Source organism: Protopterus annectens, chromosome 3.part0 (assembly GCF_019279795.1).
Source record: "Protopterus annectens isolate FY-2018-M chromosome 3.part0, PAN1.0, whole genome shotgun sequence".
Lineage (NCBI taxonomy): Eukaryota > Metazoa > Chordata > Ceratodontiformes > Protopteridae > Protopterus > Protopterus annectens.
This window is the reverse complement of record NC_056731.1, coordinates 833,582,798-833,606,908: the sequence shown is the minus strand read 5'-3', so window position 1 is coordinate 833,606,908 and position 24,111 is coordinate 833,582,798. Positions and strand designations below refer to the sequence as shown.

At 40.5% G+C, this 24,111-nt stretch overlaps 1 protein-coding gene across 1 annotated transcript in view; it reads right to left on the bottom strand.

The window, feature by feature from the left end:
* Positions 1 to 247: 247 nt before the first annotated feature.
* ECI2 (enoyl-CoA delta isomerase 2) overlaps positions 248 to 24,111 on the bottom strand; it is a 390,640-nt gene continuing 366,776 nt past the window's right edge. The window contains exon 12 of the mRNA XM_044065169.1: positions 248 to 1,742. Within this exon, the coding sequence (XP_043921104.1) occupies positions 1,590 to 1,742 (153 nt within the window). The 3' untranslated portion in view covers positions 248 to 1,589. The remainder of the gene's footprint in view (positions 1,743 to 24,111) is intronic.

Genomic DNA, 24,111 nt, shown 5'->3' with positions numbered 1-24,111 from the left:
CTCTATAGCAGTGCTGCTTTAGTGCAACTCATATATTCAACAGGTCTATTTAAAATTTTACATATTGTCTGCAAAAGGAGTTCCACTACCACAATGTACTGTATGCAGACAGATATAAGTCAACATAAAAAATAAAAATAAAAAGTACTGATAATGTTTGGAAGGCAAGCAGGAATATGATACATATAGAACTTTGCTTTTCCTTACTTCATACTGTATATGTCACAGAAAAAAAAACTAAACAAAGTCATGTTCTTATGACATTGCCTTGTGAAGGAATGTGCACTTTTATTTCTTAACTTCATGAACTGTTTCATTCTGAAGAAATGTTATGCTAAAATTCTGTTAAGTCTAAAGAATATCTCTGTCTCATAAAAACCAAAGACTGCAAATATAGTTCAAAAGACGTTGAAAAAAATGGGACCAATCAAACTGAGTTAATACCATATATCGTTAAAGTAAATACCATTGACTAAATTTAGAGATCATAACAGTCAATGAACATTCTGATCAGATGAAAATAATTTATTTAAGGCACAAATTTATGAATGAACACATTTTTCTCATCAATACAATCAGCCAAGTATAATAATTAATAAACACAAAATAAGACCAACATGTGTCCGTGCAGCCATGAATGATAGACTCACATAGTGTTTTCAAGCACCCATAACTTTTAAGTCCAGAAACAGTGTATTAAAAACAGACGTCAGACCAATTAAATAAAAAAATCAAAATTTAATAGCAGAACAAGCCATAAAATAAAACTGGTTAAGTTAGTTCATCCCTATACATAAGCGGGACTTCGTCAGAACCATACACTACATAAAATTCACAGGTTTAAATAAACCTTCAAAACAAGGCCCAATCAGATAAAATAATATTAACAATGCACTTTCTAAACATACTCATGTAAAAAAAAAAAAAAAACAAAGGTTCTATTTCGTTTATTAGAAGTAGTTTTGCCGTGAATTAAGAGGTGGTTCCTGGGAAACAAAACTGGAATATAGGGAATTGATCTGGCAATTATGACTGGGTGCATCATATGACCTTGCCCAAGTATTCATTGTTCCAGTATTAAAGTTGAGAGCTAATATTCAATATATGTTACATTTATTCTTCTGCTGGTATCATTATTATTAGTATGAAGTATTTTTTACTGCCAACTTTCATTATTTTATTAAAAGTTACATATTGTAAATGACTGCAACTTTAAAAGTTTATACTTGCATGTTTTTAAGTTTTTTGCTGATTGGGTGATGTTTTGCATGTGACCCATTTTGAAGGGTTATTTAAACCTGTGGATTTTCTGTAATATGCTTCTGATGAAGTCCCGTTTACGTATAGGGGCAAAAAACAATTTTACTTTGTGAATTGTTCAGATAATTTTGATTTTTTTTTATCTAATTGGTCTGATATCCATTTTAATACACCATTTCTGGACTTGAAAAGTTACGGGTGCTTGAAGACACTACTTGATCCTTTCATTTTGTGATTAAGTACAATAATTAGTATAGCAAAAGGATTTTTTTTCCATTTTTCAATTATATGCACATTTCTAGTCCAGGTATTATTACTTTATCATAAAGTTACAGTTTGGACTTTTGAAAAAAGTTCATAATGGCATTCATACAGTCTTCTGATAACCATCTCTCTTTCAGGCGCTCACACTCTTGAATATTCACAGCGTGCAGCTTCTCTTTTTGCACTCCTCTGATCAACTGCTTTGAGTACATCAAAGACTAAAAGAGAAACAGAAAGGCATGGAGATGAAAGTAATTTAGTTTTGAATAAATGATTTTCAAACTTGTGCAAAATTTTCTTTTCAAATAAATGTTAATAACTGTTAGGCGCTATCACTAATAACACAACTGAGGCTGGTAAACAAAAACTGCCAAGAAATCAAATGCACATACACTGACCAAGGTCAAATAAAATATTTCCACTGAGATGTGCCTTCACTGATCAGTGGTGCCCTATAGTAAAACAAAGCCAAATATGTGCTCTCTACCTGACCTCATTCAACATCCTGTACTATGAGGTTGCACCCACCCCCCATTAGGGAAACCACAGAAAAAATTTCTCCAAAGCCAACTTCACGCTTCTTAAGACAGAAGTGGCAAACTTCACGACACCCATGCTGACGGACAATAGAGGTATGACTACTGAATCCTACACAAATGCACTTTATAAGCACTTACATGAGTGCATGGATCGTGCAATCCCTAACAGAACCAAGATGCTATCCTCCAAAAAAAGGAAGCCAATCTGGTGGTCTCCTGCCATAAAACAAAACTCTACAACAGAAGAAAGAAACTGTTGCAAAAAAGAGTAAAATCCCATGATTGGAGAAACTCCCTGGTCAGCTTCAGTAAGAAGCTGAGATCCCTCATAAAATCCTCCAAAGCTAGTTATGAAAACAAAATCGCCACTGACTCTAAAGACAACCACAAAGCATTCTATAGCTATGTCAAGAATCTCAATGACAACACTCAGATCTGCTCTGAGTTACAGCACAATGGCACTAAATATACAGAACCAACGGATATTGCCAACATCCTGGCAGATAGGTTCAGTGCTAACTTTACCCCCTGTCATCTCCTAAAGGGCCCATCTCTATACCAGAAGAATGCAAAGTTCCTGTAATCACGGCTGCACAGGTAAAAACACACTATCCAAAGCCAAGAACACAGCATCCATGGGACCTGACGACATCCCAGGCTGTGTTCTACATGAACTACAGAATGAACTGGCACCCCACCTAAGTACCATGTTCAATCATAGCCTCACCTCAGGCTATGTGCCCACTGAATGGCGCACAGTGACAGTTATCCCACTCCACAAAGGGGGAGCCACCACAGACCCCGGAAACTACCACCCCATTAGCCTAACGAGCCTGGTCTGCAAGGCTATGGAGCGTATCATCATGGAACCTATAAACAATGACATTGGTAATCTCCAAACTCAGGACCCCACCCAGTTCGGGTTTGTAAAAGGCAGATCATGTCTCCTAAACCTGATAGACTTCTTTGAAGCAGTCACCAAAGCCGTAGATGAGGGTAAGGTGGTTCACACAGCCTATCTAGATCTCGCCAAGGCTTTTGACACCACCCCCCACTCTGGAATTATAGATAAACTCACTAAACTAGGTATAAATCCCTATGTCACAAGATGGGTTGCCAACTGGCTCACTGACAGAACCCACACTATGAAAGTAGCAGACTCCAAATTCAGCTTCAGACCAGTGACAAGTGGAGTACCACAGGGTTCAGTCCTGGGTCCTCTCCTGTTTGGTATCTACTTCTCTGAAGTACAGGCCAACACAGAAGGTCTTTGGCTAACGAAGTTAGCAGATGACTGCAAACTAGGAGCCATAATCAAAACTCCAAAAGATGTGGACATCCTACAAAAGGGCCTTGCTGAGACAGATGCCTGGTGTCAAAGCCATGGCCTCAAGCTCAATGCCAAAAAGTGCATTGTCATTCCTTTTGGTAAAAACTCAGTACCCATGAACTACCACAAAGGTGGTAGTCTACTTAACACCGAAAGTGTGATAAGAGACCTTGGGACACAGGTGGACAGCAGTCTCTCCTTTGATAATCACATTACCACAGTAGTCAGGAAATCCTTCTATGTGACACACCTCATCACAAAAGGTTTCTCATCCAGGAAAAAAGAGGTCATTGTTCCCCTCTACTCGTCACTCATTAGACCCATTATAGAGTACAATGCCCCTTTTGGTATGTACCTCACAAGACATCTACAACAACTGGAAAGGCCACAGAAATACCTCACAAAGAGGATTACCGGCCTCAAAGAGATGCCCTATGCAGACCGTCTCAAAAAACTGCAGCTTTACTCCATTGCATATCGCCTACTCAGAGGCGATCTCTGCCTAACACACAAAGCTATGTCAAACCCAGAGCTTTTAGACATGCTCCACTTAAAGAAATCCCAATCCCTATGAGCTACACGCTCTAGGGACCTAAACCTCATCACCACAATAAACAGAACATGCTGGAGGGATAGATTCCTGCCCCAGAGACTCAGAGATACTCTGGAACAAACTACCTATCTATATCAAACAAAGCTCCTCATTAGCACTCTTAAAGAAAAATCTTGATGATTGGATGGGAGATAGGAAATTCACCCCGGGAATCACTTCCATGGCTCTGCTCGACAGTGGCACAGGAAAATAATTTTCTTGGGTGACGAAAGCCAGGGTACCTTTGGCTAGGTTTATATAGGCCCTAGGGCCAATAGCCTAGTACCTACCTATGAACCTATATTACTGGTACTCTGGTTTCTCAAGTGGATACAGGGCAAGTTTAATCTGCTACATGTGGGAGAAGGCAATACAACCAAAAGAATACTACACATTAAAAAAATACAGGTTTGCAGAAAGGGATTTTGCCATATAATATTGTTAAAGGTGGGCAGCAAAATGATTACATTGACATGGTCTGTAATTCTAAGGAACACAGTGTGAAAATTAAATCTTTGAAAGGGACTTAAACAAATGAAGTGAATTCAGCATAAGAAATATCAGCTGTTCATCCCCAACTAAAAGTTGTGCCATTCAAATTTCAAGAAACCATGCACATTCAAGGCCAACTGTAGTACCCCTTGCATATGAGTTAAGAACTGTGCTTACTTTTTCCGCTTCCAATTACTTCTCCTACTTCAAGCAAGGAGGCTCTTTTGTAACAAAGCAATTGAAACTATTTCAAGATAAATTGTCATCATTAATTTCTACACATATAACCACAGACATAACTGTACTTAAAAGGAGATGGACTACTGGCAAAGCAACTAACTACAGACGTCCATACTGAACAATATATAAATAAACATCTTACTTCAAGAGGACTTGTAAAATGGGAAAAATGACCGTATATGTTTGCAAGCACTTAACAGCAATACTCACAGAAGGAATCTTATTGTGTCTACATGGCAGCACAGAAAAGTGGGTTGAGGTTGAAATCTTCTACAGAACTTCATCTTGTTTCCTGGATCCCTTCTGTGAAATAGCTGAGTAAGCCAGTTACGCACAAGTGTTAATAAATGAACAAAAAAAAGATAAACAAGGAGACAAAGTTCAGCAAATCCAAGTCACAATGCTTCACAAATGACAATCACATGGCTGCAGAGCAGTTGTGAGGGACATACACTTTTCTGAAAGTGACCTTAGATGCATCAAACCCCAGATGTACATTCACTGATTTATAAAGTTACTGAGTGGTCTTAATGGCAGAAATATTAAAACCAGCTTTACTGTCAGCAATAGGTTTTCTGCATAAAGAAAATGAAACTACACAGCTGATCACTGGGACACTTCTCAGAAGAAATCCTTTACTTTTGAAAGGTAGAAAGAGTGAAGTCACTGAAAATTAACACTGAAGGGCAGTCACTACTTCCTAGAGTAAATCTCCAGAATAATAATGGAAGATGCAGACTGGTTTAAGAAAACCGCAGAGACCATTTTTTTTACCCTGCAGACCCCTCCTCTATGGAGCACAAGAAAAATCTCTTTATATAGCATACATATATACTATACCATGCATAGAATCTGAAATGTGCACACCAGTTTAAGTTTCAAAAGATCAAAAAAATAGTAACGTGGATTTTGCATTACCAGAAAACCTTGTCCACCCAGCAAAGAACTGATCACAGATCTTCAAGAAAAAGGCCATAATGAACTGCACATTCTAAACGGTTTCTAACTGCAATGACATAAATGGAACGAAGAATAACTTTTCAGTTGGTGGAAAACTGTGAAGAATAGAACCAAAGCAACTAAGACTATTATAAGACAAAGTTTTTAAGAATGTGTGCTGTCAACAATCAAAATGTATCAAAGTATAAAACAGTGGGGATACGCAATGCAGCATTGCTCCTATCACTGCTAGGTACCTGGTTACCACTTGCAAGACAAAAGAAAAAGAATACAATGGAACAGCTATGATCTTAGGAAAGTGTCAGAACTTCTTTCTTTTCCAAAAAAGTCCGACAGGCCAGGAAAGCTAGATCACATCTGTATAATACTTAATCAAAGATCTGGTCATAATGGGTATGAAGCCCTGATAAAGACCAGCTCCAACTTGATGCATTTGATCTTAAGGATGAAGGTTGCAAACTCTAAAAGAGATCAGTAAAAAAGAAGTTATGTACTTACCATAATGTTCCATGTGTGTTGTCCATCTCAGCCTTTATTCTCACTGATGGGTCAGATTCTGATGCATAAGATCCATCTTGGCTATTTCAAAAGCTCGAAGCCTTCAGCAAAGCTCATGGGCATTCACCCTTACCCATAATGCAACACCCTACTTCCTCAGATCTTGTTTGCCTCCAGTAAATTTATAAAGTTGCTGCTTAAATAGAAAAACAGGGAAAAGAACAGGTTATCTCTGAGGCTATAGGTTCCTGTGATACCCAAATAGTACTACTTGGTCTCCCAAGAGTATAGGCAGGGGTTATGGAGGGTGGGTTGTGAGAATAAAGATAGAGATGGACAACACACATGGAACACTATGGTAAGTACATAACTTCTTTATGCGATGTTGACAATCTCGCCTTTATTCTCACTGATGGAACGCATCCCAAGCAACCTAATTCCTGAGTGGCTCATGGGACAATATTCCTCAGAACCACAGACCCAAAAGAGGCTCTACTCCTAGAGGCCAAATCCACTTTGCAATGAGTAATAAACGTATGTGGTCTTGTCTATGTTGCTGCAGCACAGATATTATCCAAATGTAACCTAGTTTGAAAAGCTGCAGATGTGGCTACCAATCTAGTGGAATGTGTAAAAGAGCTTTGTTCTTAGAATTGTAGATGAAGGATACACATTGTGAAAGCCATTTGGGTAAGGTAACTTTGGACACTGGTTGGCCTTTTCTAATATCCAAATAAGAAATAAAGAGCTGATCTGATTTTCTGAACTCCGAAGTTCTATGCAAGTAAAAACGTAACTGTCTATGAACATCCAGAAGATGTAGTGAATACTCCCCTTTATTTTGGAAGTTTGGAAAGAATACCGACAGCTCAATAGACTGGTTGAGGTTACTTTCTCACACAACCTTAGGCAAAGATAATGGGTTAGTGCATAAAGAAATTCTGCCCTTGTGAAAAACTAGGCTTGACAGACAAAACTTGTAATTCTGTAACTCTCCTAGCGAAGTAATAAGCCACTAAGAACAGTGTTTTCCAGGAGAGATACTTCAAGTCACAGGTAGCAGATGGTTCAAAGGGAGGACAGATATTTGAAAAAACAAAATTCAGATTCCATGGCTGTGACGGGTTTCTGTACGGAGGTCTTATCATTGCAGTTCCTTTTAGGAATGCCTTACAAAGTCTGTGTGACATGATTCCAGAACTGTTTTTTCCTATATGAAAATTTGAAATTGCTGCCAACTGAACTCTGATAGTGGCTGCAGTAGCCCCTTAACTGAAAAGGTTTGCCAAAAATTCTAGAATAGAATGTATGGGCACAGTAAAGAGGTCTGATTATTTTTGGCCCATACAACAAATCTCTTCCATTACACCTCTGTACAGTTTTCGTGTAGATGATTTATAGGAAGATAACAAAATATGCTTAACTGGAGAGGACAGGAGAGGAAACCTGATGATCAGGGGAACTGGAGGAGCCAAGCTGTTAGTCAGATTGTTCAGGTTGGGATGAACCATTCCCAACGGGTGAGTCAGAAGATCCGAAAGTGGGTACAGAATCCATGGTTCATCCCGTAGATGAGGCTGAAGAAAGGGGAACCAGATTTGGCAAGGCCAATATGGGGCAATTAGGGTTATTGTCGCCTCCAACAGAGTTGCTTTCTGCAAAAATTTGGGAGTTAGCGGGATTGGAGGAAAAGCATAAAAAAGTCCCGGAAGCCAATCGGGAACAAGTGCATCAATTGGTGACTCCCCCACAGGAGGGATCAGGGCAAAGTAGTTGCTGCATTTGGCATTGGTGGGCGAAGCTAAGAGATCGCAAGAAGGCTGACCCCATTTTCGAAAAATCTCTTCCACAACTTTCTGATTGAGGGACCACTTTTGTGGCCATAAAATAGCTCTGCTCAATTTGTCTGCCATCATACTGGATTTCCCCAAGATATGCACTGTTATCAGAAAATGGTTGGAAGTTGCTGCCCATTGCCGACCCTCAGGGCTTCTTGACAAAGTGGGTAAGATCTGGTCCCCCCTGTTTGTTTATGTACCAGACTACAGACACGTTTGTCTGAATAGATTGCTATCGTTCCCAGAGGAAGGAAGTCTTGAAACACTTGCAGCACTAAAATACCACCCTCATTTTCCAGGATGTTTATGTACAGATGAGCTCATGTTATCAGATGCCTTGAACTGTCTTCCCAAGATAATGCCCCCCACCCTATCTAGGAAGCATCTCTGGTCACCATGGCTTGGGGTTGAGGGGGAATAAAGTGATGGCCTTGAGATACCAGAGGACAGTACATCCACCACTGGAGATCCTTTTTGCATGAATTGGTTATTCCGATCTTGTGAGTTATAGGAAGTGCTAGAATTGACCATTGTGTCGAAAGTAACCACTGAAGTATCCTCATATGGAGACGAGCTAGGGGAATGAGAACATTTGAGAGAGCCATTTTTCCCAGTACTTGGAGAACTAGATTGTTTCTTTCTGATCAACAGTCTTGGATAATAGAGAAGATAGTAAAACTTCCACAAGAGAGAGTAGACTATCAATGTAGTTGTGTTCATCTCTGCTCCTATGAAGACTCTGACATGGCTCTAGAGCAGATTTTTCGTAATTTATGATAATACCTAGGGAGGAACATAGTTGTAGAGTATAGTCCCTGGCTTGTAGCAGATGATGTCTGGTCGGGCAGTTATGAGCCAGTCATCCAGATATGGAAACACCCAGAATTCTCGGCGTCTCAGGTGAGCCGCCACTACTGCCATGCATTTCGTGAACACTCTGGGGGCTGTAGTTAGACCAAAGGGCAGAACTTGAAACTGGAAATGACTGGCTCCTAGTTGGAAGCGCCATGTACTTTCTGGATTGCGCTTCCACTTGTATGTGGTAGTAGGCATCCTGAAGGTCTATAGAGAACATCCAACTGTCTTTTTCCAGGAAGGGAAGAATCAGCTGCAGTGTCACCATCCAGAACTTGGTGTTTTCACCGATTTGTTTAGATTGTGCAGATGCAAGATGGGTCTCCAGTCCCCTGTTTTTTTCGGAACTAAAGAATCTTGAGTAAGTTCTGGATCCTCTCTGGTCTGCAGGGACTTCTTGCATGGCCTTTTTCCTTAGCAACTTTTGAACTTCTAATGTTGCTTGTTCCTTCTGACCGGGTGGAATGTCTGGAACTGTCTTGTTTATGGGAGTGGGAAAGGAGAGGGGGAATAATATATCCCCTGGCGATTATGTCCTGCACCCATTTGTCATTTATCTTTTGCCAGGTTTCACGGTGCACAGACAATCACCCCCCGACTGCTTCAGAGGTGAGCAGTCAGGCATTCCTTCAGAAGCACTGGAAGGGTCTACCAAAGAAGGATTCTCTGGAGCCCTGGTCCTGTGGGCCTCCCCTGCCATGAGAGTGGAGTCTTCCATTAATGTTCCCCTCTCTGCCTCTAGGAGATCTTCCACCCTGTGTGTCCTGGAAAGACCTTTGTGATTTTCTGAACCATATCTTCCCACCACCTCTCTGACCTTTAGAAAAGGGTCTGGTAGATGTGGAAAAACACACTCCAATGGTAGACAAGGTCTTGCCCTCCTGTTCACACCTGGTAAGCGTCTCTAACTTTGGGCCCAAAAAGAGAAGCGCTATCAAAAGGGGCGCCAACAGGGGAAGACTTGAAGGGTTCTACGAAATTGCAAAGGTGCATCCAGGCCTACCTCCTAAGGGAGATGCCTGAACCCGCTGCCCTACTTGTTCCATCTGCTGCATAAGATATGAGCCTCATGGAAGAGTTCACGATCGAGTTGAGGGTGGTGAGCTGTGCATTGACTTTATCTACCACCGCGTCAACTACAGCTCCTTGGAGGGAGTCTGAAAGTTCCTTCAACAGGTACCTTTGTAATCTGGTGAAGTGAGTAAGCTAGTTCAGAGACCATAAGGTAAAGGTCACTGATGAAAAAACGTGCTTCCCATACCTATCCATAGTCCTGGAATCCTCATTTGGCGGATGGATAGAGGAACTGGTCTTAGAAAGTTCCTTTTTAGTGGCCACAACCACGACCATGGCATCAACTGCTACACCTTCTGTTTAAAATGATTTATCCTTTGGAGCAGTAATGTACTTATTTGGCCTCCTAGGAATTGGTTTTATGGAATTTGGAGTCTCCCAAGCCTTCTGAGAGACTAAGAAGGAGGGGTCACCTAAGAGGTTGAAGGGCAAAACCCAAAAGCCTTCAGATATACAGACTCCTCAGCTGAAGGGGATCAGTAATGCCAGTCACCTCTCTGCTTTAAAATTTCCAGGATGTCTCCAAAGGAGACATCTTCAGGAGGTGACCGTGGGGGAACATCCAACATCGAGGTCAGTATCCTATGTGATGGACTCATCTGGGGAGTCAAGATGCTTCCTCTTGCAGGTTCTCTTCCAAGGGACCTCCTCAGTGGGATAGTCTGGGGAGGCTTCAGAAGGGGGGGGGGGGGGGGAGTCCCATGCTGGGCATCCTGAGACATGGGGCCTCTGTGGTCCTGTGGAAAGGGTATGTGAGAAGACAAAAACACCTGCACAGAACTGGGAGGAAGACCCGAGATAGGCTATGCCTTTGACTGGGATGTAGTCAAAACCCTACTCATGACCTCAAAGGCAGTCCTCTCCTGCTCTGAAGAACACCCTGCATCTGACAAAAGGGTTGTCGGGGCCAAAGGCATCTGCAGTTCAGGGGGCAGAAGCTCTGAGGCAGAGGCCAAACTCACCCGCGCCGAAGTCCCCAGAGGCAAGGTTGAATCACAAGAGATAAAAAAACGGCTCAGTGGATCCAACCAGAGAGTGTCGACTCCAAGAGGTTTCCTGCTTCAACTGGGCGGAAATGCTTGGGGCAAATATTGGAGCTGAAGAGCCTATGGGACCCGAATCCGATGCAGACACAAGTTGGACGCTGGAATCTTCTGGCTCCGAAACCAGGGGACAGATTGGAGGAGGAACAGGCACCAATGGGGATAATTTTGTCTGATCCGATTCCTTTGGGTTCAGATCCAGTAATAGCTTGACCAAGGCTGGTGCTTTAGGAGCCTCTGTACTACCCTATCCACATCATCAATGGAAAAACTCCTGGTCAACCGAGTAGAAAGGGTTGGTGACCTTGATCTTGTCAAAAAAGGGGAAGGGAGCAGAGAGGGTATTGGTTCCAATGAAGCGGAATGGCTCCGATACCTAAATTCTGTAGGTGCCGAAGACGTCAGAGCCAAAAGTTCTGGCTGCTCTGACGAACTCTTGGATCCAGAAACAAATGTCTGCTCAGAGTTTTCTGTTGGAGCCGACAGTCTAGGAGCATTCTGCTTCGGCTCTGAGGAAGACTTTGGCGCCGGAGAAGAGCGTTTTAGTGACTTTTCAGATTTGTCAGATTTGGTAGTGGTAGCAGACTCCAGCGAGATAGCCTCAGAGAAAGGAATCTTTAGTAATCCCTTCAAAATAAATTTATTTCTGCACTCCATAAGAGTCCTCTGGTTAAACCCATGGCACATGGAACAAGACTCTTGCAGGTGAAGAGGCCCCAAGCAATACACACAAAGTGCGAGAGTCACTAAGGGGCATCTTCTTCCAACACTGTACGCACATCTTAAAACTTAAGAGGTTTCCCTTCTTGCTTTTCAGACATTTTAAGCACGAAGAAAAAAGAAACCAAAGGAGAATAAACATCCACACACACAGAGTTGCAAGCACAGTAAAAAAATCCTCTAATTTAAATGGACAGGAACAAAAGACTTCAGAAAGATAGTAAGAGACTTGCCTCCAGAATGACATCCATCACTTGTTTACTGAGGGATGGTAACGGAGAGATCAGGTAATTAGCCAGGCTGCCAGGTTCAAGGTTTGAAGCTGTGGGTGCAGAATCTGGCCCTCCTGCTGGGACAGCAGGGTAGGGGTCTGAGTCAGGTGCCAGCAGTAACACACTGCACACGACGGGGTACCACTGTTGGCGTGGCCAGTCTGGTGCAATCAGTATTGTCCTTGGTTTGTCCTGTTTGATCTTTAGTAGTACCTTGGAGAGGAGAGGCAGAGGGGGACAGGCATAAATTGATAAGTTTTTCCAGGTGAAGGACAGGGCATCAACTTTCCAAGTTTGTTTGTGGGGAGTCCTTGTGCAGAATTTGTCCAATTGGTAGTTCTGCGGGGAGGCAAACAGGTCTATCACTGGGCTCCCCCATTTGTTTCCCAACATGTTGAATATCTTTGGTTCCAGTTTCCACTCGTGTGGGTCCATGAGATTTCTGCTTAGGTCGTCTGCCAGTGTATTTAGCTTTCCTGGCAGGAACTGAGCCTGTAGGTGCACTTGGTAGCTTAAGGCTGTGTTCCACAGAGCCACAGCTAGTCTGCAGAGAGGGTATGAGTGGGTTCCTCCCTGCTGGTTTATGTACCACATAACAGTGGTGCTGTCAGTCTCTACAAATAATTGTCCTGGAAGAATGTGGTCCTTGAAGGATGTCAGAGCATTTTGTACAGCTAGCATTTCTTTTTGATTGATATGCAGGTGCATTTGACTTGGGTTCCATTTGCCCTGAATGCACTTCCCTGCCAAGTGAGCCCCCCATGCATAGTCTGATGCATCTGTTGTTAGGGTTTGGGCAGCAGGGGGTAGAGTGAATGGCAGTCCCTCGTTTTGGTGGCAGGCCTCTGCCCACCAAGGGAACTCTATCTGTAGACAAGGTATGATAGGAATCATTGACTCTAGAGCCTGAGAATGTTGACACCATATGCTTTTTAGATACCATTGTAGTTCTCATATGCAGTCTTGCATATCGAATTAGTAGAATGCAGGAGGCCATGAACCCCAGGGCTTGCAGTATTTTCCTTGCAGATAGCTAGGTCTTTGTGGCCAGTAGTTTGAAGTAGGCTGCGAAATGAACTTGTTTCTCTGGCGTGAGGTAAGCCATCTGGGAAGTTGTATTCAAGCTTGCTCCTAGGAATACAATTTGCTGGCAGGGTACAAGATGTGATTTCTTTTCGATTATGGTGTACTCCAGAGAAGTTAGCAGTTTCTTTACAAATGCCAGATGATTCAATAGTATGTCCTGGTTTTCTGCCTGAATTAGACAATTGTCCAGGTATGGGTATATTTGAATATTTCTTTGCCTGCAAAAAGCAATGACTGGAGCTAGGCGCTTTGTGAATACCCTGGGTGCAGTAGATAAGCCAAAGGGCAGTGCAGAGAATTGATAGTGCATGTAGCCTGCTTTGAAGCAAAGGTATCATCTGCAAGATTCCCTTATTGGGATGTGCAGGTTGGCTTCCTTTAAATCCAGTGTTGCCAACCAGGCATCTTTGCCTAGCATAGGAAGCAGCTGATGAAGAATTAGCATCTTAAATTTTGGGATTACCAAAAATGTGTTTAGGATAGACGGGTCCAGGATAGGACGCCAGGAATGGTCTTTTCTGGGAACCAGAAAAAGTCTTGAGTAGAAACCTTGTCCCCATTCTTCTTCTGGGACAGGCTGAATAGTCCTGATGCTTAAAAGAGAGAGAACTTGCTTTTGAGCCTCTGCCCACTGATTTGGGGGTAGATTTGGCCAACCGTTTGACCGTGGAATCTATATCCTTGGGAAACTACATTTAAAACCCATTTGTCCTGGATAACGAGTTCCCAATTTTTTACCTGCAGTGCAATCTTGTCCCCTAAAGGAACAGTCAGTTGAGCAGGGCTGGAAGGTTTAAAGTTAAGTCATTGAGACAGTTTACCAGAGGGGGAGTCTTACTACTTCCTGCTTTGGAAGTGGGAGCCCCCCACTGCTTAGTCCTATGAGTCCCTTGGGACTGCAGCCTGGGCGTTCTGCTGGTTCGGGGTTTGGACTGAGAAGGCCTGGAAGAGACGGGAAAGGACCAATTCTTAGAGGACCAATGTCTACTACATCTGGGAGGCTGTACTTGCAGGAAATCTTTAACAGTTTGCATAGATTTAGCTTTTTCCTCCATCTTTTTAAGTTGTTCTTCTGCTTTGTTGCCAAACAGGTGGTCTTGGTTTAAGGGAGCATCCAGCAATTTAGCCTTAACATGATCTGACAAAGATTGCTCCTTAAGCCAAGCATGCCTTCTAAGTACAGACCCAGTGACAACAACCCTGCAAGATGCCTCTAATGAATCAAAACCACAATGCAAAGTATGTTTTCCAACTTGTTCGGCAGACTGCATTAAATCCTGTAAATCTTTATTTTCAGCACAATCAGGAATCAACATCATTTTCTGTTCAAGCAATCCAATAATATGCTGCTGATACTTCAACATATGAAACTGGCAGTTTAAGGCCCTAATGGCCAAGGTTGTAGAAGTGTATACATTCTTACCCCATCTATCCAGCGCCCTGGAATCTCTATCAGAGGGGGTAGGATTTTTGGCAGTAATGGCCTTAACACCCTTGGGACCCTGTGAAATGGTCTCAGGATCCACAGTAGGATTTTTAAAAAGGAACTTGTGAGAGTCCGGAATCCTGTAATACCCATCAGGTTTTCTGGGAGCAGGAGGTAAATAGTCAGGGGCCAGGCTAGATTCCAAGAAAGCATCAACCACCATGTCCAGTACAGGAGGTATAGCTAAAGGCCTGTGTTGGGGCAGGAGTAAGAAATTCCTAAGCCTCTTTTTGGAGTCAGAGTAATCCTGGCTGTCCCAGCCAAAATGCTCCCTAAGAGTATGCAAGGTTTCACCAAAAGAGAAATCCTCTGGAGGGGAAGCAGAGGGAATTGAGTCCTCTGCATCAGAATCCTCTTAGGTAGATCAGGGCAAATCCTGGTCATAAGAAGAAACAGAAATTTCAGAATCCTGATCAGAAGAATCAGAAGGAAAATCAGTCCTAGGGCTCTTAAACAGGGAAGGGTGGCTTCCCCTGATTAGAGTAATAAGGTCTTCAGCCATTCTTATTTGTTTTTTAGGCATAGGGGCCTGAACATGCAGTCTGGGCGTCAGTTTTCTAGGCATGGCTCGAGTTTTAGGCCTTGAAGAAGAAGATGACGTCAGTTTAATTTGCAAGTCAGTAGGCCTGAATACACCCTCAGAAGTTGGTGCCTGCACAGTGGCTCCGGACCCATCCAAGGTAGAGACATCCGCAGGTTCCACAGTCGAGGAAGCATCTCGTGGCATACCGGACTCCGAATGGGTCTCAGTAGAGGCCTGCGAATCTGAAGTAGCGGGCATCAGGGGCTGCAAAAGTGCCTCACTGAGTACCGGTGAACTGGCGACTAGCTTAGGAGAAGCGTCGTCGGCAGCTTTGGACCTATGCGGTCTATCTCTGTCTTTATCTTTTTTTTCGGAATGTCGGTAGTCTTTTTGCTTACCGAAGCCATTTCTAGATAATTGAACCGAGTACCAAAATACTTAGAAGTGTAAATGAACCGATGACGAATAGTTTGAGGTTTGAATAAGGCGCAAAACCGACAGCTAGGTACGTCGTGGTTTGGGCCTAAGCAAGGAATGCAGTACGAATGAAAATCTTTATGAGGTATTTGCTTTCCACAAGAAATACAATTGTTAACTTTTACTGACATCGGTTTAGAGCAAGAAAAAGGTTCCCCAATGGGTTACTTAGCTTAGTTGAAGACTTCAGTTCTGAAACTCGAAAACGAAAATTTCAGTTGTCGGCCGACCAGCACTTGCGAACTGCTTCTGCATCGGGCACCGCACGGCAAGAAAGACTGATGTAATGCCGTCGGCTGCATGCTTTATACCCCTGACTACCTGACGTCATGGAAGATGAGTCAGCAACTGACGCAGGACCCAAGACTTTGATAATCAGGCCGACTGAGGGCTACTGCAAGCAGATAACCCAAATGTGATGACTGCAACAGTGAAACATGAAGAACATCTGGACAGGTACTCCAACAATTCTGTTTAGTGTCTTTATGAAAAGCAACATAACAATGATCAGTAATGTATATTTGCAAACCTTTAGATTACCACGATGAATAAAAGAACTAGCCTGGCTACTTAACTTCTCCAAGCAACAGGATGATGATGATGTCATGGACACCTGGGGCTGGGGAAAAAGTACACATCTATGGAGGCCACGTGGTAAGAGATAGTGATACTGTCTTGTTTGTACTGAATAATCTGTGATACTAGTTATTAATTTAAGTAGGGGCAATGTTTCTGTAAGACACTCTAGCCATGGAACTTGGATATCAGGAGCCAAGGTTATTCTGTATGAATCCTGCATTTTTATTGCCTTTTATTTGATTTATCTGTGTGCAAACCTATGTATATTTCCCTTTGTATATGCACTATTTTCTTTAGTATTTAAGAAAAGTTCATTTATTAACATTTAAGCTCTTGTGGTTATTTATTTACTTATAAGAATATTCACATACTGTTATTTATCTGAGAAGAAGGTATTTGTTATTTTCAATGTTGGTTACAAGCTGTGTGGCACACCTCCCATTAAGCTGTTTAAGCCTATAAAATATTAACTTACTTCATATTATGTTTGATTTAAAAGTAGCGGGTAACCAACTCTTTGGCCCTTCCAGGATGATGTCAGTACTACCTTGCTAGGAAGAAGTTTGTAGAGAACTCTGTTATGCTCTTGCAGCCAGTTGTACTTTGTAAAATAGTTAATATATCACTTCTGACATATCAAACTTACATTTATATAAAAGTAATCAAGCCATATTAACAAGTTCACATTTACAATCACATACATTGCTATATATCTAAGAAACATTACATAAATTATTTAATTCTTGCCTTCCCTTAAACATCATTCCTCCTCCAAAACATTTTAATGTGAGTATTGTTTCCACAATTTCTATTTTTATGTAATTTACTCCTATCCTTTTCTAAAGATCTCACTTCCCGTTCTCTCATCTCCGTTACATAATATTCACTACTTCAAGTACATTTGGTTTAGATTTTGATTTCCATTTTCTAGTAATTGTTTTTAGGTAAACACCAGAACTGAACTTAACAAGGCCTTACTATGTCTAGACCAATGAGATCCTGTATCCAAGCTCAGAAAATTAATTTCCTTAGTTACCCTCATTTGCTCATCTCAGTATTGCTGACAGTACTCTGCAGGGAATTTTTAAAGTCTGCCAATTCATTACACTCCCATAGCATATGCTCCCAGCTGCCTCTTTCTTCCCCATCACACCTCCAACCTTTGCCATCTACCCGAGGAAAAATTCTTTGGAGTCTACTTGGGGAATAAAAATATCTATCTACTTCCATGCAAAAATTTTAAAATCTTGAATACTTTGTTGCATATTTTGGAGCCATACATATGTCCTTCCATTGTTTCGTTGTGAACTGCATATCTAATCTCGCTTCCCATTTTTTCTAACCCCTTCTGATTTATCCCTATAGTTATTATGCCACATTTTATATGTCATATTGATCATCCTTTTTTAACAGCAGCTTCTGTTCCCAGTTCAATTAAACAGTCAACCAGTGCAAGTATTTCAATTAGGATTCCCTATCCCCTTCTCTTTGTCTACATTCTAATATCAATCCCTTATGGGGAAGGCAATCCTCAGCCTGCAGTCCTAATGTCTTCTTGGCCTCTTCCCATTCTATTACTTTTCCTTCTAGTATTACTTGTTCCCAACACCTCAGTTCATTTGCCAGCTTCCTCCAGTAAATTCCAGCCCCTTCTTGACTACTCTCTGTACCCCTAACTGCAGTCATCCCTATCAGCAGAATCTCATTTCTTCATTCCTGCATTTAATGAATTCTCAGTATACTTTCTGCTACTTTATTAATATAATATTTTGTACAACTGCTGTTATTCTTCTTAAGGCTCTGTTGTCCAAAATCCTATTATTTCCTTATTTCTTGATCATCATTCCTTTCCACTTTGAATTACAGCCTTCTGCTTGTCTTCTGTATAACAGCCTTAATTGTGTAGATCTAAAATATCCCTTCAAATCAGGAAATCCTCAACCTCCTTGTTCTGTCAGGAGGATTAACTTATCCCATTTGACTCTTGCCCCCCCCCTCCCCCCAGAATAAAATCCTGCAACTCTTTATTAATTACTGTCCACACCTTCTCTTCTGGTTGATACAAATATGCCTGATCTGTGTATAAAACTAAAGGGACTAAAAACATTTTACTGCTTGTATATTACAATCCATATCCATTGGCAAGAGCTTCTAGTTTTCTCAGTTTTTGTATTCTCTTTTGTTTAGTCTCTTCCACATACCCTTTAGCTGACATAACTTAATCCTTTTAATCCATACTCCTAAATACTTAATTTTCTCATGTCCCAATAAATATGTGCATTGGTGGACCAATTCATGTGTCAGCACATACTTTGTTAGCAACAGCCCTTGTTTCATCTTCATTAATTTTAAATTCCAAAAAAAAAAAAAAAAAAATCAGAACTCTCTCAGAATATTCCACAACAGTGAGATGGCTTTTTATGGTTCCATCAGGTATAAAATAGTATCTGCAAGTAAAGTTAGCTTTTCTTGAACAATTATATCCTTAAATTTCTAAGTCCCTTATTTTTTCTTTGCCTGTAGTTCTTAACAAGGAAAGAGGATAACCCTGCCTCTGTTCAGACATGACTTATCAGAGAAGAACCCTTCCGCTTTGATTTTTGCCTCTGATCCCTCATATATCCTTCTAATTAACCATATTATTGTATCAGGACATGACAATTATTCCATTGCCCTACTCTGTCAAATACTTTCTCTGTATCAAGACTTACTAATAACAGCAATATTTTTTTACATTCTGCTTCCTTCTGCATCATCACTGTTCTATTAATACTGTCAAATGTTTGCCTCCCCTCCACAAAACCACACTGGTCTACATGTATTAATTTTGGCATCAACTTTGCTATTCTTTTAGCAATTACAGACAAACACTTTATAATCATGGTTTAGAATTTAAATGGGCCTATATGAAGCTGGACCACATGGGTCTTTTATTGCAGCCACCACAGCTTTTTTCCAGGATGTTGGTGCTTCCACCTCCTTTTAAAATACTGTTAAACAAAACCTTCCAGATCTGCATCACGTTAGTCCCTTCTAAATTCCTAACTTCTATGGAATACCATCTATTCCTGCAGACTTTCCTGTAGATTGGTTATACATCACTATTTTTATCTCATCTCTTCCTGTCTATTAGTTGTTGAGCCTCATCTATCTCTAAACTTGACATATTTAAGTCTTCCATACATATTTGCATTTGTGTTTTTTCTTGATTTCCCCTTTACAAATGTTCATAACATTTCTGGCATATTTCCTCTAAAGGTTCTCTGGTTATTTTTCCTGTTATAGGTTCCCAAAGTCTGGCAACATCCTTTTCTACTTTCTGTTGTCTAAGTCACTGTGCCAGATGTTTTTTGTGTACTGGTTATCAAAATAGTTGCTTAACAATTTTTCTAATCTCATGCATATTATCCAGGTACTCCCTTATTCTCTCTAGCGCACTGCAATTTTGCCTCACCTTGTTCTGTGAGAATCCTCTTAGTTGTAATATTTTAACTTTTATCAGCCCCTGTAAATAAGTCTCATCACTTCCTAACCAGATCTATTTTTCTTTTATATCTACTGCACGTTTTATTCCCCTATCTATAACCTTTGAAGTACTTTATCATTCCCAATAACTCCCTGATAATTTCCACAACCCATTCCTCAAATTCCTCACTTTGTAAAAGGTAGGAGGGGAAATGCCAGTCTTATCTTTACTTCATTACCCTGCCTTTTTATCTTGGTATTTACTGCAGCATGATCTGAAATAGTTTCTGATGTGTATCAAAGTTTTCAATTAAACGGACAAGCAAAATAGAATTTCTATCAAGTCTAGCTCAGTTAATGTACCTTTGGGAACAATATGCAAATCCTAAGTTCCTTCTACTAAATCCAATCTTCAATACCAAATATTTTCATTAATTTCTTCAAAAATCTGCCCTCTTTTTATATTTTTACTTCTAGGCCCCTCAGATACATCCTGTTGTAGCACTTCAAATTCTTCCCTGCTGAAAGCTGATTATTTCTCCCCCAAATATTTTAAGCTCCAAAACAGCAGTTTTAGGTGGAATATAAACATGTCAGTATAATCCTAATCCATTGCCAGTAGCCCTTTACTACTACAGATTTGTCATTATTATCCTTTTTTCCTCTTTGATCACTACTGCAGTTCTTCTAGAAATTAAAACAAGTACTCCTCTTTTCCTTTGTTCCTGATATTCTGCAGAATATTCATTCTGAAGTCCTTTCTTCATCAAATTCACATGCACAGATCTTTCCAAATGTCTCCTGTAGCACTGCTATTTGCACTCAGAATTTCTCAATATAAGTATTATCTCCTTTTCATCTATACCCATGAGACAATTGACATTCCAAGACAATATGGAAAGTGTTGACATTATGGTGAGAAGTCAATTTTCCTATTTATTATATGTGGCAGATTTTTTTAAATGTCTAATTCCAGCTTTTGTGATACCTGCACCCACTGTTTAGCAGGATAATCCTATATACAATTTTTATTAACATTAGTGCCTATGTCACATTTTAAAATACTTCTTGTTTTAATAAAAACCCTCAAACAAAACAAAAAAACAAACAAACAAACCCACCCCCATAACACAGCTATAATCTATTAACTTAATACACACGCACAACTATGTACATCTTCAAATAATGAAGTCAATCCTCTTAACAGGAACATTTGTGCCAAAAGAGAGCTGATAACACAGGGCCTAGTTAACCTGAAATTGAGGTTATCCATGCTTAGACACGTTATTGCCTGTGTTTCTACTTACACTAATTAGTGTTGGTCTTTTTTTTTTTTTAGCTTTATTCCCACTCCCCCAGATGTGAAAACTAACTGCATACTTTCAGAAATCATTAACTTTTAGCCATGAAGAAACCAACACTCGTCTTATTCCTCTTGCCTTTCCTCCATGGAAAGTAAGAGAAAAATAAAAATGCATTCCTCTGTTACAGCCTGAAAGTCAAGCTGAAACATTTATTGATAAAAGAAATCTTTTCTTTATATTCAGTTTACTCATATTTACTTGTTTTCACTTGTTATTAGAGTATGCCAAGACTCTATCCAGTCATTCACCTATGCAAAAGTAAGAGAAAATACACTAGCTCTACATACATCATGATCTGTGTACTTTTACACCCCATCTCCCGCCTCAAGAACCCAAAATTACAGTCTATTAACTTAAACATATGTTTGTCTAGCTTTTCTTCACTTTTTACACTGTAATGCCTACATTTCTTAATACCAGAGAGAAAGAGAGAGGGAGAAGAGGAAGAAAAAAAGACAGCTGTTTTAATAGCTATCACATACAAGAACAAATAAAAATACTGGACAATAAAATATCCAATTTATATTGTCAAAAGTTTCATAGAAATACTCGTAAGAAAATAATTTGTTTTACTTACAGTTGCTTTCTTCCTTTCTCTTCCTCTCTCCTCAGAGTCCTTCTACACACTAATGGCATGAAGTGAAGCAAATACTTTTCAGTTCCTCACAAGTATAACAAAGCTAACAAAAATCCACTCTTTCCGCTTATTCTTATACAGCCATATTTCATACATGCAATTGATACTTTGTAGTCTCACATTTACTCATTAATTTCTTTGCTGCTGGTCTTCTTCCTGTTCATCTACATCTTCCAAATCCAGATTCCTGTCCAATTACATGGTACTCCCAATTCTTCTAGTCAACTCCTGTGCTTTTCGATCTCTCAAGCATTTTCCTTTGAAGCAGTGGAAAACATTCCACTGGTAAAGTCTCTCTGTGTGCTTTATTATCCAATGAATGAGAAGCAGAGTCCCTTTCTACTTGATGGCTCATTTTTTGTACGACAACGTTTTTCATTTCCTGCTTAGTCTGTTCTGCATCAAAAATGACTTGATCCTTCTGGAAAAAATATTCTTAAGACAGCTGAAAAGCAGCATGGAAACAGCATGTTGAATCACACACCTGCCTCTTGATATTTCCTAATTAATGGAATAAATCTCTCTTCTGCCTGGTATACAGTGAATAATCATTTTCCACAAAAACTCTAGTGTCTCCGACTTTAAATACTTTGCTTTTTTGCCACAGTTTTGTCAAAATCAACTTTTTCTGCTGGTAGGTTTTCGTCTTTATTAATAAAGGTCTTGGCTGCTTTTGCATGGACAAATTTGGAGCACACATATGATGCATCTTTTCAATTAACAGCTCCTGCTGTGGAATACCAGAATACGCTACAGCTTAAAGTGCTTTCTGCTGAACAGCTGCCAGATTATTTGAGTCAGTGTTTTCTCTTCACCTTTTCTAGTTAACTTTATTTCAGGCTCAAAATGTCTTCTTTGCAGGCATCCAGACAGTGTACTTTCTAGCCAATAACAGACTTAAGTTGATAAAATCTCTGGCTGGAGTTTATCAGTTTCTATTTTCAAAATGGGAGAGCTGAAGTTAAGCTTTTGATCAGTGTGCAGCCAACCTTGAAAGTTCCCCTTTGAAAACAGTTATTGAAACAGACTTGTAAGCACATTTATTTTTTTTCTACTTCATCAGCCCTGGTTAGCAGTGATGGGATTCAAAACCCCATCAGTACCAATCATCTTGTCATTACTGGATGGCAGTCTAACATCTGGGTGCCAAACTTGTGGTAGTGGTACATTCATACTGTCAAATCTAGAGGCAAGTTGAGCCAGCTATCACATTTCGTGGCAGTGGTTCCGTTCTACCTTCACAGTCATTAAAAATAAGTTATGTTCTTACCATAACGTTCCATCTGTGTTGTGATCTTCATTCATTCTTGAGTGTTGGGTCTAAGTTCCGTCCTTGAGACTGACTCGGCCTTTATATAGAGCTCGCACCAGCCAGAAACTCTCAAGCTAAGGCTACCCATAGTGCCTCTTTTACCTTCCCCTCAGATCGAGTTTTGCCCATAGAATAGGGAGAAAAAAGTATGGAAGCTTTGTCTGAGCAACTACCCTACTAGAAACCCAGGATTAGTTCAGAACCTCCAGAAGTCTTTGGAGAGGGTAGGAGGGTGGAATGTCAAAAATGGATGAAGATCGACAACACAAATGGAACATTATGGTACAAACATAACTTTATCTGATGTTGTCAATCTTTACTCATTCCTGACTGTTGGGACAGAGTCCCTAACTACTCTATGCCCTGGGAGGCCCTAAGAAAGGATATTCCTGAGCACCATAGAGCCAAAGGATGCTCTTCCCCTGGAGACCATGTCCAATTTGTAATGAGTGATAGAGGTATGTGTGGTAGCCCAAGTTGCCGCTGCACAAATGTCATTCAGAGAGGCTCTGGAATGAAAGGCTATTGAACTGGAAACTGATCCGGTAGAATGGGTCCTAACTTTTGTTCATTAAGTTTAGCTTATTTTGGTCATAAATAAAGGTGATGAAATCTCTCAACCATTTTGATAAAGTAACTTTGGAAACTGGTTTGCCCAGTCGAGTACCCAAAAAGGATAGGAACAATTGGGCCAATTTTGTAAATGATTTTGTTCTGTTCAAATAAAAAAACTTAACTGTCTGTGTACATCCAGCAAATGCAAACAATATTCGCCTTTGTTTGAAAAATTAAGAAAACTGGTAGATCTACAGACTGATTAATATTGGAGTCAGAACTAACTCCTCTTTTCTGCCTAAAGTAGTATCAAAGTGATACTCACTCTCTCTCTGTGAAAAACGATATATGATGTTTCACACAAAAAGCTTGCGATTCTGATATTCTTCTGGCCGACTTGATGGCCATCAGGAATAACGTTTTCCAAGATAAATATTTGACATCACATGTGGCTGCTGGCTCAAAGGGCTGATGGATCAAACTTTGTAAGACTAGCGTTAAATTCCAAGGCTCAACAGGCTCTTTAAAAGGTGGTTTCAAATGCAAAACGTCCTTTAGAAAGGTTTTGCAAAGGTGATGAAACATCAAAGAAAGGTCGTTGAAACCATTATGAAAATTTAAAATAGCAGCTAAATGAACTCTAATAGTAG